The 14,958-nt window shown below is 63.9% G+C and overlaps 1 protein-coding gene across 8 annotated transcripts in view; it reads left to right on the forward strand.

The window, feature by feature from the left end:
* The window catches only part of BEGAIN (brain enriched guanylate kinase associated), a 44,522-nt gene extending 32,136 nt beyond the window's left edge, over positions 1 to 12,386 (forward strand). For 5 of the 8 annotated variants that reach the window (XM_067027745.1, XM_067027746.1, XM_067027744.1 and 2 more), the window contains exons 3-8: positions 960 to 1,049; positions 4,908 to 5,069; positions 6,294 to 6,360; positions 6,812 to 6,919; positions 9,284 to 9,367; positions 10,298 to 12,386. In XM_067027745.1, coding sequence (XP_066883846.1) covers positions 960 to 1,049; positions 4,908 to 5,069; positions 6,294 to 6,360; positions 6,812 to 6,919; positions 9,284 to 9,367; positions 10,298 to 11,662 — 1,876 coding nt within the window. In that variant the 3' untranslated portion in view covers positions 11,663 to 12,386. The remainder of the gene's footprint in view (positions 1 to 959; positions 1,050 to 4,907; positions 5,070 to 6,293; positions 6,361 to 6,811; positions 6,920 to 9,283; positions 9,368 to 10,297) is intronic. The other 3 variants (XM_067027750.1, XM_067027749.1, XM_067027751.1) reach the window with 1 other exon arrangement.
* Positions 12,387 to 14,958: the final 2,572 nt, after the last annotated feature.

Below are 14,958 nucleotides of genomic sequence, written 5' to 3' on the forward strand. Positions count from 1 at the left end.
GCCCCCTGCAGTGGAATCGTGGAGTCTTAACCACTGGACCGCCAGTGAGGGTTTTTCATCCTCACCATAGGAAATAGGACAAATCCAGAAAAGTATAAAAGAAAACGCTTTCATTGCCTTCCGTTCTCTGCGTGGCCATCCGCACACGGTTATTCTGTAGACGGGATTGTGCTGCCTTTTCTCTGAACACGTCCGCCTGCCCGTGTCTCGAAGCCTTGTCGGGCGCCTGATGTCCGGGGCAGCGCCCCCCCCCCCCCCCCCCCCCCGCCGTCAGATTTCTGCTCTGGCTCCAGGGCCAGCCAGGCCACCGGGAGCCCTCCCTGGAGACACTACAGGAAGGGGCCGACCAGGCCGACTGGAGCCTACAGCCCTGATGTACATCCCGTTGCCCCCAGGCAGGGTGGCACCACGGGGCTGGGGTGGGTCATCCACGCCCCTCTGTCCCACCCCCCCCCCAGCCCAGACAGGCCACAGGCAGGCTGAGTGAGAAGGGGTCCCAGGAGGGGTGAGGTGGGTCCTGTCCTGGACCCCTAACGCCCACTAGGTCCCACAACCTCCAGAATACCTCACTGGCGTCCGTCAGCAGAGGTCGGGGCTCACACGCCCTCCATCCTCCTTGCCTCCCAGGCTCTCTGACCAACGCGTCCTGCAGGGAAGGAGCCATAGCCGGACAGAAACCTGGAGCTGGGGGAACCTGCCCCCCATGACTCCCCTCTGAGGCTGAGGTGGGGATGCAGGCCTGGGGTGGGACTCGGTGCCCGCAGTGCCCTCAGGCAGCCAGGGCTGGCAGGCGCCTACCCCCCGGCTCCCACGCTCCTACCCTGCCACCCTGCTGATGACGAGGAGCTCTCCTGCCGGTGGGGGCCGACCCCCCCCCGTCTCTCTGTGACTGCGTGCCCATGGCAGGCCCGGCGTGGCCCCCGGCCCCCGTTCTGAGCAGCTGTCCTCTTCACCCACAGGCTGCGCAGCCCCTGGGTACCCTCGTGCCTTGGGCAACCCCGCGTCCTGCAGGGCCGACTGGCCAGGTCCTCGCCCTCGCTCTGGGACAGGTAACACACCTGTTGTCTCCCCGGCTCCTCGGTGTCTCTGCGTCCGGCCCCAGACGTCCGGCCCGCGTCTGCATCAACTCCCCCGAGAAGGCCCAGAGAGGGGGAGGGTGTCGGCTGCCAGCACACCCTTGCCATTGCTTCCCGGCCATCCAGTCTTGGAGGCGAGGCCCCGGTGTCCCCAGAGACCAGCCCCGGGCTCGGTCCTCGGGCTCAGGCCTCCGCTGAGCGGCCAGAGGGGCTCCTGGTGGGAGGCAGGCGGGGTCCCACTCTGTGCCCGGGGAGCTCATCTTTCTCCCCTGTGAGGTGGGGAAGCCTTCCGGGGGCTGCCCGCGGGCAAGGAGGAAACCACGAAGCAGGCACCCAGCAGCACACACCCTGCCGGGTTAGGCCAGATACTGATCAATTCACCAGGACCCAGGTCGAAGCGAGGTGACCCCCCACCCCTGGGCAGCCGGGAGGGTGGCCCTGATCTGGAGGGTGGGGCATGAGGGATTTCCAGGCCCTCCTTGTGCATCTGTTGAGGGGCCCCCTGAGCCACCCCCACACCAGGGGGGAGGCAGAGGCACTGAGCATTCCCCCGATGGTGCCTGCCCCCGGCATCATCTCTCGGTGGTTCTGATGACCCGGGGAGAGCAGGGACCATAGGGACAGTCCTGCCCTGAGGGTGGGTGCTCCAGTGTGTGGGGGCACACATCCCTGTTCTACAGATGTGCAGACTGAGGCTGAGGTCAGGCAGGGCTCGGGCAGATGCCCTGGTAGGGAAAGGCAGGAAAGGATGGTGGTACCACACAGGTGACCGAAGACCTCAGGGTGCCCGGCCCAGGGCCCTCCCTGGACCAGGCAGGGGAGGGGACACGTCCAAAGCTCTGGAGTAGTTGATTGCCAGGACTTGGTGAAGGGTGGCCACAGGCAAGAGGGGTCTCCGCGGCCTCTCGGGGTGTGACTGGGGACAGGTGGTAGCTGTGGCCTTCCCGGGGGTGGGGAGCTCAGGGGGCAGAGAAGAGTCAGCCCTGGACGCACTGGGCGTGCGGTGCCTGTAGGCCTGGGAGGGGAGGCCCGCGGGCGGCTGGACACGGAGGGCGATAGAGCCCTAGCGGGAGGTCGGGGCTGCAGATGGAGGCCCGGGAGGGGTCCGTGTGTGGCTGGGCACAGAGGACCTTAGGCCTGAGATGTGCGGGGAGCGGGGGAGGGGTAAACCAGGGCCCTGGGGATCATCAGCCTGCGCAATGGAGCCCGAGTGGCAGAGGCGGGGATGGCGTGCCGGGGCGCCGGGGTCGGTGCTGCTGCGACCGAGGGACCGGGGAGGCGTGTCCAGGGCCGGGGCGCGAGGAGGCGGCGCGGGCCGGGATCTGTGCCAGCCCAGGGCTGGACCAGCTGCGGCTCGGGTGGGCGCGTGGGTGGGTGCGGGGGGCTCAGGAGGTGAGAGCAGTACTTGAAGGGTGGTGGGACAGAGCCGCCCAGTATGTCTGGAAGGCCATCCGGAGGCCAAGGGTAAACTGAGGCTGGGGGCCGGCTCGATGAAGCTGGCTGCCTCGCGAGGGGTGGTCGCGGCTCAGATGCCCGTCTGGAGGGTCCCGGCCTTGCTCGGAGCCCACTCCGCAGCCCTGTCACATCTTCCTCCTACACGTGCCTTGTGGGTGACCCTGCTCCCTTGCTCATTGTGTGTCTCCCCTCGAGACTACAAGCTCCGTGGGGCGGAGACCACGTTTGTCTCATTCGTGCTGTGAGGCGCAGGGAACAGGGCAGGACAGGGCAGGAGAGGAAGGAAGGAGGGTGACGGGTGGATGCATCGTAGGGGGATACGGCTGGGTCACGTCAGGGGTGGACAGTCTTGACAGCAGGGTCCGAGCTGTGGCTGCAGGCGGGTGACCAAGGTGGGGGAGGGCGGGGGCTCAAGCGGCCCCACGGGTGCTCTCACCTCTCCCCGAGGGTGCGGACCCCGCCTGTACCCTGTGACCGAGGGCCGTGCAGGATGACTGACTTCAGGGGCTGCTGCCCCACTCCCATGCCTGATACCGTGTGTGCAGAGAGCCCTGGGTGACATGGGAGAGCCCCCCAGAAAGCTCGCCAGCGCCCTGGGGAGAAAGGCCTGGGCCGGGGGCAATCTGGGACCTGTAGCTGCAGGGGGCTTGGGGTGAGTCAGTCAGGCGTGCTGCCTGGAGGAAGCGGCAGGGCCTGCTTGGCAGCCATGGGCGGGCACTCTGCCACTGGTCTCCCTCCTTGCTTGTCACTCTGCATCTTCCTCGGGGACCAACTCTTGGGAGGACCCGCCCCACCCTTCTCCGAGGTTCTCAAAACGTAGGCAACTCTTTTTATTTTTATTTATTTTTAAGAATGTAGACCTGGGCAGGAATCCAGAAAGGCTTAATCGCTGGGTGTGCGCCTATGATAACACGTGTGGTTTACAGACAGGGCCCGAGACTGAAGCTCACTCTACCCTGGGCTCTGGAGGAAGCCTCCTGCTCGCCCACAGCAAACCCACCAGAAGTGACCATCCAGAGGGTCTTAGCTCCAAATGGTCCCCTGAGGAGGTTTGGGCTTCCTCCAGCAAACGGTTGGCCCAGTTGGGCCCCTACTCTGACCCGGACACCTCTCTGAAGCCAGGGCTTCGTGTCCCCAGGGCAAGATGGGGACAGTCGCAGGTGGATTGGGGGGTGCATGGCGGGGACCAACAGCCAGGTCTGTGTGACGGCAGGGCCCCTGCCCACCGCATGACACCACGGAGTTCACCTTCCGGCTGCAGCATCCTGGGCTTTGTTGTGACTGTGGCGTAGGGGGTGACGGGCGCAAAGTGCAGGGGGTGACGGGAGAAGTGCAGGGAGTGACAGACAAAGCGCACACCCAGGGCACTGAACAGCAGCTTGAACCTTAGCCTCACTCGTGGCTAACGGCCAGCAGACCTCCCCTGGTGCCCCTCACCCACCGGGCCGCTGTCCCTTCCCTACAGAAATCGGCCCTCCCGGCTATGAAAGGTGAGTCCTTCCCCCTTGGCCCCTTCTGAGCGCTCAGCCAGTCAAGGGAAAGGTGCCTCAGGTCAGCACATGGTTAGGTGCTCTCTGGGAGCTGGGTGGCTGCCGACAGGAGGGTGTGGACCCTGCCCTGGTGGAGTTCAAGGTCAGTCCCCTGGGTGTGGCCACCACACCTGTCCCTCCTGCCTGTGCCCAACAGTAGCTGATGTGAATTGATGGCATATGGCTCAGAGGGTCAATCATCCCGTTTCTGTTTCCTGAGCATGGGAACTCAGCGGCCTGGGGTCCCAGAGGAGCCCTCAGTCTGTGGGGAAAATAAAGCCTCAAGAGCCAAGCCTGGCTCTGGAAGGCTTCCTAGAGGAAGGGAGACATGAGCAGGCCAGTGGTTTTCTGAGTGTCTGATGCTCTGTGCAGCTAGCTGGCCGCTGTGGCGGATGCTGCCTGGGCGTGGGGCATCCAGGCTCATCCTCTCCCTGGTCCAGAGGTCACACAGCCTGCTGGGACCACACAGGCGCTTGGGGGAAGAGAGTCCTGGTCTAGGGTGTGGCACTACTGCCTCTGGGCCTCAGCGTCCCCAGCCAGCGCTGTGGAGGAGCAAAAGTGGGGGACCCTGTAAGCGGTGCCATCTGGAGGTCGGCTCCCAGACCGAGACTGGGTGCCGATGGGCGATCTTTAAACCAGGGTCCTTTAAGCCACCCCAAGCACTTGACCCCCCCAATGCCAGACTGGCTCAGGGTCAGACACCCTGACCCCCGGGGCGGGGGCGGGGCGGTGTGCGTGCGTGTGGTGCGTGTGCGCGTGCGTTGGTGCGGCCGGGCGCACCGGTGCGCACCCACCGGCGCCTCGAGCTCAGCGCCGCGGCCCGGCCCGCCGCCGCGTGTCGTTGCAGCGCGCTGCAGGAGCAGAAGGGCGAGCTGCGCAAGCGGCTGTCCTACACCACGCACAAGCTCGAGAAGCTCGAGACCGAGTTCGACTCCACCCGCCACTACCTGGAGATCGAGCTGCGCCGAGCGCAGGAGGAGCTGGAGAAGGTCACGGAGAAGCTGCGCAGGTCAGGGGGCGGGGCCTGCGGGGGCGGGGCCTGGGAGGCGCGGGGCCGGCGGGGCTCGGGGCGCTTGGCCGGCGATCTGCCGCTAGCTAGCAGAGCCGTGCCTCCCACCCGAGCTGGTGACCCCATTCGTACACGGGGAGTCCAAGGCTCGGCGAGGGCAAGCGGCTCTGACAGAGTCGCGCTTTGTGCCAAGAGCTGCCAAACCAGGATCTGAACTGGCGCTGGCTACTGCCGGGTACAGGCTCTTCCCAGGCGCCTCTGCGTCCCCTGCTCATTCCTTCTCTTGTATTTATGTGCTGGGGCAGCAGCATGACCTAGAAGCAGCCATCTCCAGACCCAGACCCCAGCCCCTGTCGCCTGGGTCTCTGACCGGAAAACGATGTCCAGCCTCGGAGGTGAACCAGCATGTAGAGAGGATTCCCTTGAGCAGCACAGCGGCCAGGGGCAGCAGGCTAGGTGTGCGGGACCCTGAGCAATGACTCCCTTAAAAACACAACTTCTGTAAACATCGTTCTGCACGTGTAAGATGGATATTCTTCTAAAAAATATTACATGCTTTCCAGGCTTCTTTTAGGAAGAACGTAAAGAAAACGCAAACTTTGCTGTTGGCTTGGTTTGTTTTAAATGTTTATAGAGCATTGGATTTGCAGTGAGGCTGTTTGTCCCTTACTCCTTAAGCACCTCCAGCCTCAGTTTCCCCACTCGCGAGACAGGGGCAATAACACTCCCCATAGCTTGTCGAGAGGATGGACACTGCCCCTTCCACCGTCACACCGCGTGGAGGCAATGGCTTCCCATCCAACACTTGCCTCCATCTCGGCCTCTTCCAGGGGGAACCGTATCCTATTCACTGTGTGTCCCCTGCACTCACCCCAGGGCACATCACACAGTCTTAAGGTTAGACCCCTGCTCACCTGCTGTTGAACTACATAAATCCTTTCACCAGTCTTGTAAGGACTATGTGTAAACTGTGAGTTAACCGGCTGTGAGTGAGGACCCGACAGAGTCCCTTGTGAATGACAGGCCTTCCCTTCTCATCTACGGGGGTCCTCGGCCCTGGCCCAGGAAATGCTGCAACAAGTTAGCTTCCATCAGATGCTTTGTAGCACAGGAGCAGTTAGAGCAGGGTGGGGCCTGTGTTCAGCCCTCAGCGGGCTGTGTGGCCACAGGGGCCGTGGGAGGGTCAGGCCTGGCACAGCAGTGACCTCACGGCCTCCGTTCCAGGATTCAGAGCAACTACACGGCGCTGCAAAGGATCAACCAGGAGCTGGAGGACAAGCTGTACCGCATGGTGAGGGCCCGCCCCCCACACACACCCCGGCACTCCCAGCCCCGGCTCCCCCAGCTCTGGAACCCTGGTGAGGACCTCGGGCCTGGCGGCCATGCCCTGGCCCATGAGGAGCTGGGCCAAAGGCCTCGCTTCCACCCTGCCCGCTCCCTGCTCCCCGGGCTTGGGCCCGTCCCACCTGTCTCTGCCCCGCCTGGGTGCTCTCCAGCACTCACCTGTCACTGTCCCCACGGTGCGGAGGAGAGACTGAGGCTCAGAGAGGCAGTGACTTGCCCAAGGTCGTCTGGCTCCTCCTGGCAGAGCGGGACTGGAACATGGGCTGCTCTGTGCTCTGACCCTTGCGCGCCTTGGCCTCCAAACTCCTCCTCGTTATCGGCTGCGGGAGGGGACCCGGGAGGCCCCGGGCCTCGGCTGACTGCTGGGCTCCTCCCTCTCTGCCACGCCCCACCTCCAGGGCCAGCACTACGAGGAAGAGAAGCGAGCGCTGAGCCACGAGATCGTCGCCCTCAACAGCCACCTGCTGGAGGCCAAGGTGACCATCGACAAGCTCTCGGAGGACAACGTGAGTGTCGGGCCACTCTGACCCTGAGGTCAGGCCGGCACAGGGCCGGACGGGCAGACGGGATGGTCAGGAGCTCACGGAGTGCCTGGGCGGTCAGGGAAGGACGGGGGCTGCCTCACGAACTGCATCCCGCGAGAGCCTCCACTGGGAGGAGGTGGGACTTGAGAGAGGGAGCCCGGGGCCACGGTGTCCCAGTCAAGGCAGGGCTTCCTGACCCCAGGGTTGGGGCGTGGCCACTCGCAGTGGACATCAGAGTCCTGTGGCTCCCCGTGGGCCCTGATTTCCAGGGTCCCGCGAGAAGGGCCCCGCTGCCCTCCGCAGGCCCGTCAGCTGAGCACACACTCAGCGATGAGCGTGTGCTTCTCGCCGGGCCAGCCCCTGCGGGGCTCTGCGAACACGTGTGAACAACGCAGAAGGCAAGTGCCCTGCGCACGTGGAGCTGACATCTGAGCAGGGGAGTGGGGAGGGCAGACAGTAAGCAGGATAGATACGTCAACTGCGTAGTGACTTAGAAGTGCTGAATGCTGCAGAGAAAAATAAAGCAGGGGATGGTGCCGGGAGTTGCCAGTTGCAGGGTTAGGGAATCTCAGTCGGGCGCTTTTGGAAGAGGCTGCTGGAGCTGAGACCTGAAAGCGATGAGGGAGCTAGCCATGGGACAACGGGGGAGGGCGCTTCTTCCAGGCAGAAAGAGCCACAGGGGCAAAGGTGGGTCTGAGTAACTTGAAGACCAGCAAAGAGACCAGAAGGGGCTCTTGTGGGGAGGAGAGGCCGAGGGTCTGAGACCGGAAGGATAATGGGAGGCCGCGTTGTGTACGCTCCTATAGGAATCTGGGGTGGTTTTTTTTTTGAGTGAAGTAGGGAGCCATTGAAGGTTCTGGAACAGAGGGGTAGCCTGACTGCACTTACTCTTACTGGGCTCCGGTGGCTGCTCTGCTGAGGACCGTAGAGGACAAAGCCATGAGGGGGAAGGTCAAGGAGACAGCAATCTGGAAGAAAGACGATGGTGGCTTGGCCAGGATGGCGGCCAGGGAGGTGGGAAGCCGGGGGGCTTTTGGATTCTAGTTACATTTTGAAGCTGGAACCAAAGTGATTGACAGATTTGGGATGTGGGTTATGAGAAGAAAAAATGGGTCCAGCCTGACTGCAGGGGTCGGAGTCTTCAGGAAGGGAGCCACCTGCCGTCTCCTGGGCTGGGACCTTCTGGGGGAGACGTGGGAGGGGGCGGCAGGCGCGGGGCTGGAGCCAGGCCCTGGACAGCCAGGTGGAGATGCCACAGGTAGGAGATGGCGGAAGAGTGCACAGAGATGAGGGGCGGTGCTCAGAAGACGGTTAACAACTTGGTGGCAGGTCTGGGCTGGCCAGACAGTGCCTGCAGCCCTCTGATGGCCAGCGGCAGCCAGTCTGGGGCCTCATAGGAGCCCGGTTCTCAGCGCCCAACTATACCCTTTCCGGGATACACTGAAGGAGCGGGGGACCCGGGTTCCCTCCACTGTGCAGGCCAAGCCAGGGCACCAGCCTCAGTACAGAAGGTGGAGGGGCGGGAGCCTCCAGGACCAGGGGCGGGGGACGGCAGGGGTGCCCATGCCTTCAGCAGCTCACCTGAGCTGCAGGACGCCTGGGCCTGGGTGACTTGAGACTATGGGAGCAGGTGAACCTCCGGGCCTGTCGGTGGGCCCCAGACCCCCCGCCCCCGTCGGAGCCCGGGCTGCAGAGGGTCCCTCGGCGGCAGGGGGAATCAAGGCCCAGCGGCAGGCGCAGGCAACAGAGATTTTCCAAAGATGAAACCAAGTCCCCTCGATTCCTACTGTTTGCATCTGTTTTCAGCTCAGCAGGCTGAGCTGGTCCCCGCCTGGACCTGGGGCCACACAGGCCCTCTGCCCACCGCTCGCCCTGACCCTTGCCCGGCCCCGCAGCCACGCCGTGTCCAGGCCTCACGCTGAGACGTGCGAGCAGCAGGCCACTTCCTAGTCCCTCGCCGGTGCTCTCCACTGCGTTCCCTTGGGAGGGACTCAGAGGCCGAGGGCAGGGAGACCGGGTCTGGTGTCCATGCCCGGGGCCTACGGGACTTTAGGGCTCATTGCGGGCCCTTCTTCTCCCACTGGCCCCCGCCCTGTGGGAGCTGCCCTCCCGGGTCAGTGGTGGGACTGCCTGGGAGGGCACCCTCCATGCGCCAGCGGCTCCAGGTCAGAGCAGGGGCCCCCGTCCTGCAGGCGAGAGCGTGAGGCCCAGAGAGGGTCCTCGTGCTGCCCGCGGCCCAGCCGGCTCTGCCTGCCGGTTTCCGCGTTGGCCCCCGGGCACCGGTCAGAGTGGCAGCGAGCTTGGCGAGGGGCGAGCCTGTGTGAAACAGCTTCTCTTGTCTTTTAGGAGCTCTATAGGAAGGACTGCAATCTAGCGGCCCAGCTGCTGCAGTGCAGCCAGACCTACGGCAGGGGCCATAAGGTGTCCGAGGTAACGTGAGCCCCGCCCCGGCCAGACCCACCGCTGGCCCCCTGCCACCCCTCGGGGCTCCTTCCTCGCAGGTCCCAGCCTTGAGAGCGAAGGGGCTAGCTGCGCCCGAGGCCCCCTGGCCCTGCTCTGGCCTCTCTGGCTACGTGGTGGAGGGACTGCCGCATACACACCTCCCCACCAGCCCGGACAGCCGGCACACCCCCTCCGTTTCCCCCGGGGACCGCGCCCGGTCCCCACCTGCTGTGTGAGCCTCCCCGAAACCCTGTGGTTTGGTTTGGGTACAATTCCTGACGGTGCTCATTTCAGAGATAAGAAACTGGGTTCACACGGGCGTCACTGGGCTAAGGCCACAGGGCCCAGCCTCGGACCCAGGGCTCCCACTCCGGCCAGCCTGCCCCGCCCCTCACCCAGGCCTTTCCACGTTCAGTCTCCCCGAGCCTGGGCCACACCTAAGACGCTCACAAAATAGATCAAACGGTAGCGGGACGCGCCCCACGGGGCACCAGGCGCTCCTGCGGAAACCGCTGGGTGCCTGGCCCTCAGTCTTTGTTGCATCTGTTTCTGAGTCTGTCTGGTTTGGGAGCACCCAGGCCACGTGAGTGGGCCGGGGGTGCCCTCCCAGAGACCCTGGGGCTGGGAGAGCAAGGCAGCCCCTCGGGGGAAGGCCCGAGAGAGGCCTGAGTCAGAGCCGGGTTCCGGCCTCCAGGCTGCGGTGCCCCACTGGAGTGGGCCGGGGTGGGTGGCGGTGACCAGGCTTTCTCTCAGGCACATCCCGGGAGCCTGCGAAATAGAGCATCCCGGGCGTCGGCTCCAGCTGGTGGGATTAGAGAGGCCCCGGGCAGGTCCCCGGTTGGTCAGGCTCGGCTGTCAGTCCTGGGCTGACCGTGACCCCCGTCCCCTCTGCCTCCTCCTCGCCGTGTCCCGTTCTAGCTGCCCTCCGAGTTCCAGGAGCACGTGAGCCTGCACATGGAGAAGCAGGGCTGCAGCCTGCCCTCCGCGCTCTGCCGCCCGGCCTATGCCGACAGCGTCCCCGCCTGCGTCCTCGCCAAGGTGCTGGAGAAGCCGGACCCCGGCAGCCTGTCCTCCCACCTGTCGGATGCCTCGGCCCGCGACCTGGCCTTCCGCGACAGGCTGGAAAAGCCGGGCCCCCGGCCCCCCTACAAGGGGGACATCTACTGCAGCGACACGGCCCTCTACTGCCCCGAGGAGCGGCGCCGTGACCGGCGGCCCAGCGCGGACGGGCCCGTGACCGACGTGGGCTTCCTGCGGGCCCAGCACTCCACTGACAGCGCGGCCGAGGAGGACGAGGAGCCCGAGGCGGCGGCCTACCCCGCGGGCTACCGGCACGAGGCCTTCGGGGGCTACGCGGCCTCGCTGCCCACGTCGAGCTCCTACTCGAGCTTCAGCGCCACGTCGGAGGAGAAGGAGCGCGCCCAGGCCAGCACGCTCACCGCCTCGCAGCAGGCCATCTACCTGAACAGCTGCGACGAGCTCTTCGGCCGCACGCCGCCCGCGGCCTACGGGAGCAGCCCGCGCTACGCCTCGGCCGCGGCAGCAGCGGCCGCGCCGCTCGAGGCCGAGGCGGCCCCGGGGTTCGCGAGGACTGTGTCGCCGTACCCCGCCGAGCCCTACCGCTTCCCGGTCTCCCCCGGCCCCCAGCCCGCCCTGATGCCCCCCAACCTGTGGAACCTGCGGGCCAAGCCGGGGTCGGCCCGGCTGGCCGCAGAGGACGTGCGCGGCCAGTGGCGGCCACTGAGCGTGGAGGACATTGGCGCCTACGCCTTCCCGGCCGCCGCGGCCGCCGCCGCCGCCCCCCCCGGCCGCGCCTCGCCCGGCGGCTTCGACGACCGCTACTTTGGCGCCGGAGGCGGCCCGGGCGAGAAGGCCGAGGGCCGCGCCAGCCCCCTCTACGCCAGCTACAAGGCTGACAGCTTCTCGGAGGGCGATGACCTCTCCCAGGGCCACCTGGCCGAGCCCCGCTACCTCCGGGCGGCCGGTGACCTGAGCCTCAGCCCCGGCCGCTCGGCTGAGCCGCTGCCCAGCTACGCGGCCAGCGAGGGAGAGCGGGAGAGGCTCGGGGTGCAGCTCTGTGGTGCGGGCGGCAGCCCCGAGCCCGAGCACAGCCCCCGGAGCTCCAGGGATTCCCTGGAGCCCAGCTCCATGGAGGCCTCCCCGGAGATGCACCCCGGCGCCCGCCTCAGCCCCCAGCCCGCCTTCCCTCGGACTGGCGGCTCGGGGCTCAGCCGCAAGGACAGTCTCACAAAAGCCCAGCTCTACGGAACCCTGCTCAACTGAGCACCCACGTGCAGGCCTCGGCCGTGGCCACCCCGCACACCGGGTCCCGAGGGGTGCTGCCTCGCCTCCCTGATCAACCCATCCTCCCGGCCCCGCAAACGAGGACCCCGTCGAGCCTGGGGCGGGTGGGTGGGGGGGGCACCCACGTGTCTCGTCCGCCCCCGCCCCGCCACGGTGGACCGTTTCTCACACAGCAACCTCCTTCCCCACCGGAGATGAGCATCCCCCCCTTTTATAAAGTGCAACTATTTTTATAGAGCAAAAGGGTCTTTCTTAACGCACTCAGCCTCCAGCTCCCTGGATGGCGGCCTAGACGTTTTCGACGCAGCGCTCCTTGATTTTCAGGTGAGGGCGAGTGGGGCCTGCCCCTCAGAGGGAAGGACGGGGTCCTGCGGAGACCCCCCGCCAGCCAGTGACAAGGGAACCCTGACGCTCTGTCCACAAAGAGGGGGACTGGGACGGGTGGAGGGATGTGTCACGTTTGCAGCTGTTCTCGCTGTGCAGCCGACGGCCACACCCCAGCTCCGCCGTGGTCCGTAGTCCCGAGTGGGGCCGGTGCTCGTCCCCCCAGTGTCCCGCTCCCCGGCACCACCTCGCTCTACCTCAGATGTGATGAGGCCCTCCGACCCCGGTTTCTGTAGCTTGCTTCCCTGTCGTCTGTGATGCATGCCCCGTCTCAGTACTGTATTTTGCATTCATTAATAAAAGACGTCGGTGGAAAGAATTTGGGTTTGGGTAGTTTCTTCTCCCCTCTGCCTCTTGATCTCGGGACGTGTGGCCCTGGGTGTCTCCCCCTGTCCTCCCCTCTCTGAGGCCAGGGCAGCCTGATAATCACGCTTCTCCCCCGCCCTGGCACGGTGTCATCCAGTGTTTGAATCCTTCCATCGTCTCAACCCGCTAAATGTTACTATTGCCATTTCATACTATGTATGTTCCTTAGAGACTTCGCTTCTGCCTCAAGATTCCTTAGGATTTCCTTTAGTTCGGCTGGGCTGGTGACAAACTCTCCTGGGTTTTTTTTTTTTTTTTTTTTGCTCTGAAGATGTCTTTGCCCCATTTCTGAAGGATATTCTCACTGAGGAGAATGTCAGCGGGAGTCTCTTTCCCTCAGTGCACAGATATGTCCCCCAGCTTCCTGCTGGGGTGGGATTCGCCATCAGTAACCCCCCCTTCCCAGGAGCTGTTCCTTTGGCGCTAATCTACCTTTTTCTCTCCAGCTGCGGAAGATCTTCCCTTTGACTTTGGCTTTCTGCAGTCTCCCCTGAGGTGTGTCTCCCTGCGGATTTCTCCTTGTTGGGAATTCACAGGGAGGCTTGTATCTGTGGATTGGTGTATTTCATTGGTGTATCTGTGGATCGGTGTATTTCAGTAGTTGAGGAAAATCCTCATCTACTTCTTAAACTATTTCTCCACCCTCCCCTCCTCCTGGGACTGCCGTCAGAACCTCTGTGTCCTCTACCTCTGTCTCCCTGCCTCCTTAAGACCCACACCTTGGTGTCACCGTGCTCAACCTGCATTCTTCCAGGTCACTAATTCTCTTCTGCTGCGTCCATTCAGCTGCCAAACACAGCCACCAAGTTTTTAGTTTTAGTTATTAATGTTTTCCATTTCTAGAAGCTCTGTCTGGTTATTCTACAAACCCACGATGCCACTTTCTAATAGTTTCCTATTCCCTGGAGACGTTTCCAAGCTTGTCTTTTGTTTCCTTAAACAGAGCGGGCACAGCTGGCTCACTGTCTGGGTCTGACACATCCTTCAGGTGGGGTCTGTGTAGACCTGTTCATCTTGGTTCCTGCCCATGTTGCCTTGTTTCTTTGTGTGCCTGGCTATCTTTGAGCATGCTCATTGATGCCCTTGAGAAAGTACTTGTGAACGTCCTCCAAGGCCTAGGATGGAGGGCCCCTCCTCCAGGGGGCTTTATGTCTGCTTCTTCCAGGGGCTGGGCACTTCCCACTGGGAGGGAACCACCTCGGCCCCGGTGCACGCCTGAAGTTCTCCGGCCCGCCCAGCTTTGTGTAGCTCCAGGGTGCCTGCACCTGACCTGCTGCTAGGGCTCCCACCCACAGGAGCAGATGCGCCCCAGGAAGCAGCCTCCTGGCTGGGAGGGGGAGGGGCTGTGGAGAGGCTCGGGAGTCAGCTCCCCTGTCTGGGACCCAGTTTCCCTGTGGGCAGGTGGGGAAGCAACCCTCACCGAACTGGGGGGGCAAATGGGAGGGTGGAGGGGAAAACGCACGGCCCCTGGCACCCAGTAGGCTCTCGCTCAGAGATGCTCCCAGAGGGGCCCTGAGCCTCGTCAGCACCTCATGGGTAGTGAGACTGGAGAGCGGGGCTGGGGACCCCAAGGGCTTTGCAGTCTGGTCCCAAAAGGCCAGGCCCCTACGTGGTCACTTCAGAGTCTGAGAGCTCTTCCCCGCAGATGGCCAACAGGCCACACAGAGCTGTCCTGCTGTGGCCTCTGAAGCCAGCCACAGCCGGGGTGGGCTTCCCTCCTTCCCCAAGCACCCCCCCCTCGCTCCACTCCGGTCCTGCCTTACTCCCAACAGGACCCTGGCTGTGCACCCACCGTCCACTGACCCTTCTGTCCATGTTTCTTCTCAACCCACAGCAGGCAGTGCAGGGCTTTGTGACCTTGGGCCAGTCCTGGGCCCTCTGGGCCAGTTTCCCCTTCTGGAGCCTGAGGACACTGGCTTGTGAGATTCCCAGAGGCCCTCGAGCCTGGTGGCTGTCCTACTGCGGGGAGAGCCCCAGGCTGTTCCAGAGACGGGTCCTGAGGGGGGGGGAGGAGCGCAGACTTCCCGGGCCTGCCCCTCAGCCCTCCGAGCTTCGGTTTCCTCAGCGGGACGGTGGGGCTCACAGCCACCTCACGGGGGCCACGAGGATCAGCCTCTCTCGGCAGAGTCACGGCCACGCTCAGCATCAGACACAGCCACGCTGGCATCTCAATAGGAAACCGTTCTTCTCCCACGACGGCTTCGGATCTGTATTTCAGATTTATGGGTGAGGCGAAGGTAGGCGCTCAGCCCCGGGGAGGTGGGTGGAGGGGACAGCCCACACCCCTTTTCCATTCCTGCTCCATACTTTCTAAATTTAGCTCTCTTATTTTAAAATTGCAAATGGTGAACTCCTAGACACCTTGCAGAGGATCAGGAGTCTTGAATGCTCTTTGGAAGACAGCACTTGCAAAAAGAAACAGATAAGGGTACGGAGAGCACCTGCCATTCTTCCCAGTAAAATAACCTAAGAAGCGGGTAGGGCTTGCAGGACATGTAGTTAAGAAATCAAATCCACAAGGGAGG

Source organism: Kogia breviceps, chromosome 3, assembly GCF_026419965.1.
Source record: "Kogia breviceps isolate mKogBre1 chromosome 3, mKogBre1 haplotype 1, whole genome shotgun sequence".
NCBI classification, from domain to species: Eukaryota; Metazoa; Chordata; class Mammalia; order Artiodactyla; family Physeteridae; genus Kogia; species Kogia breviceps.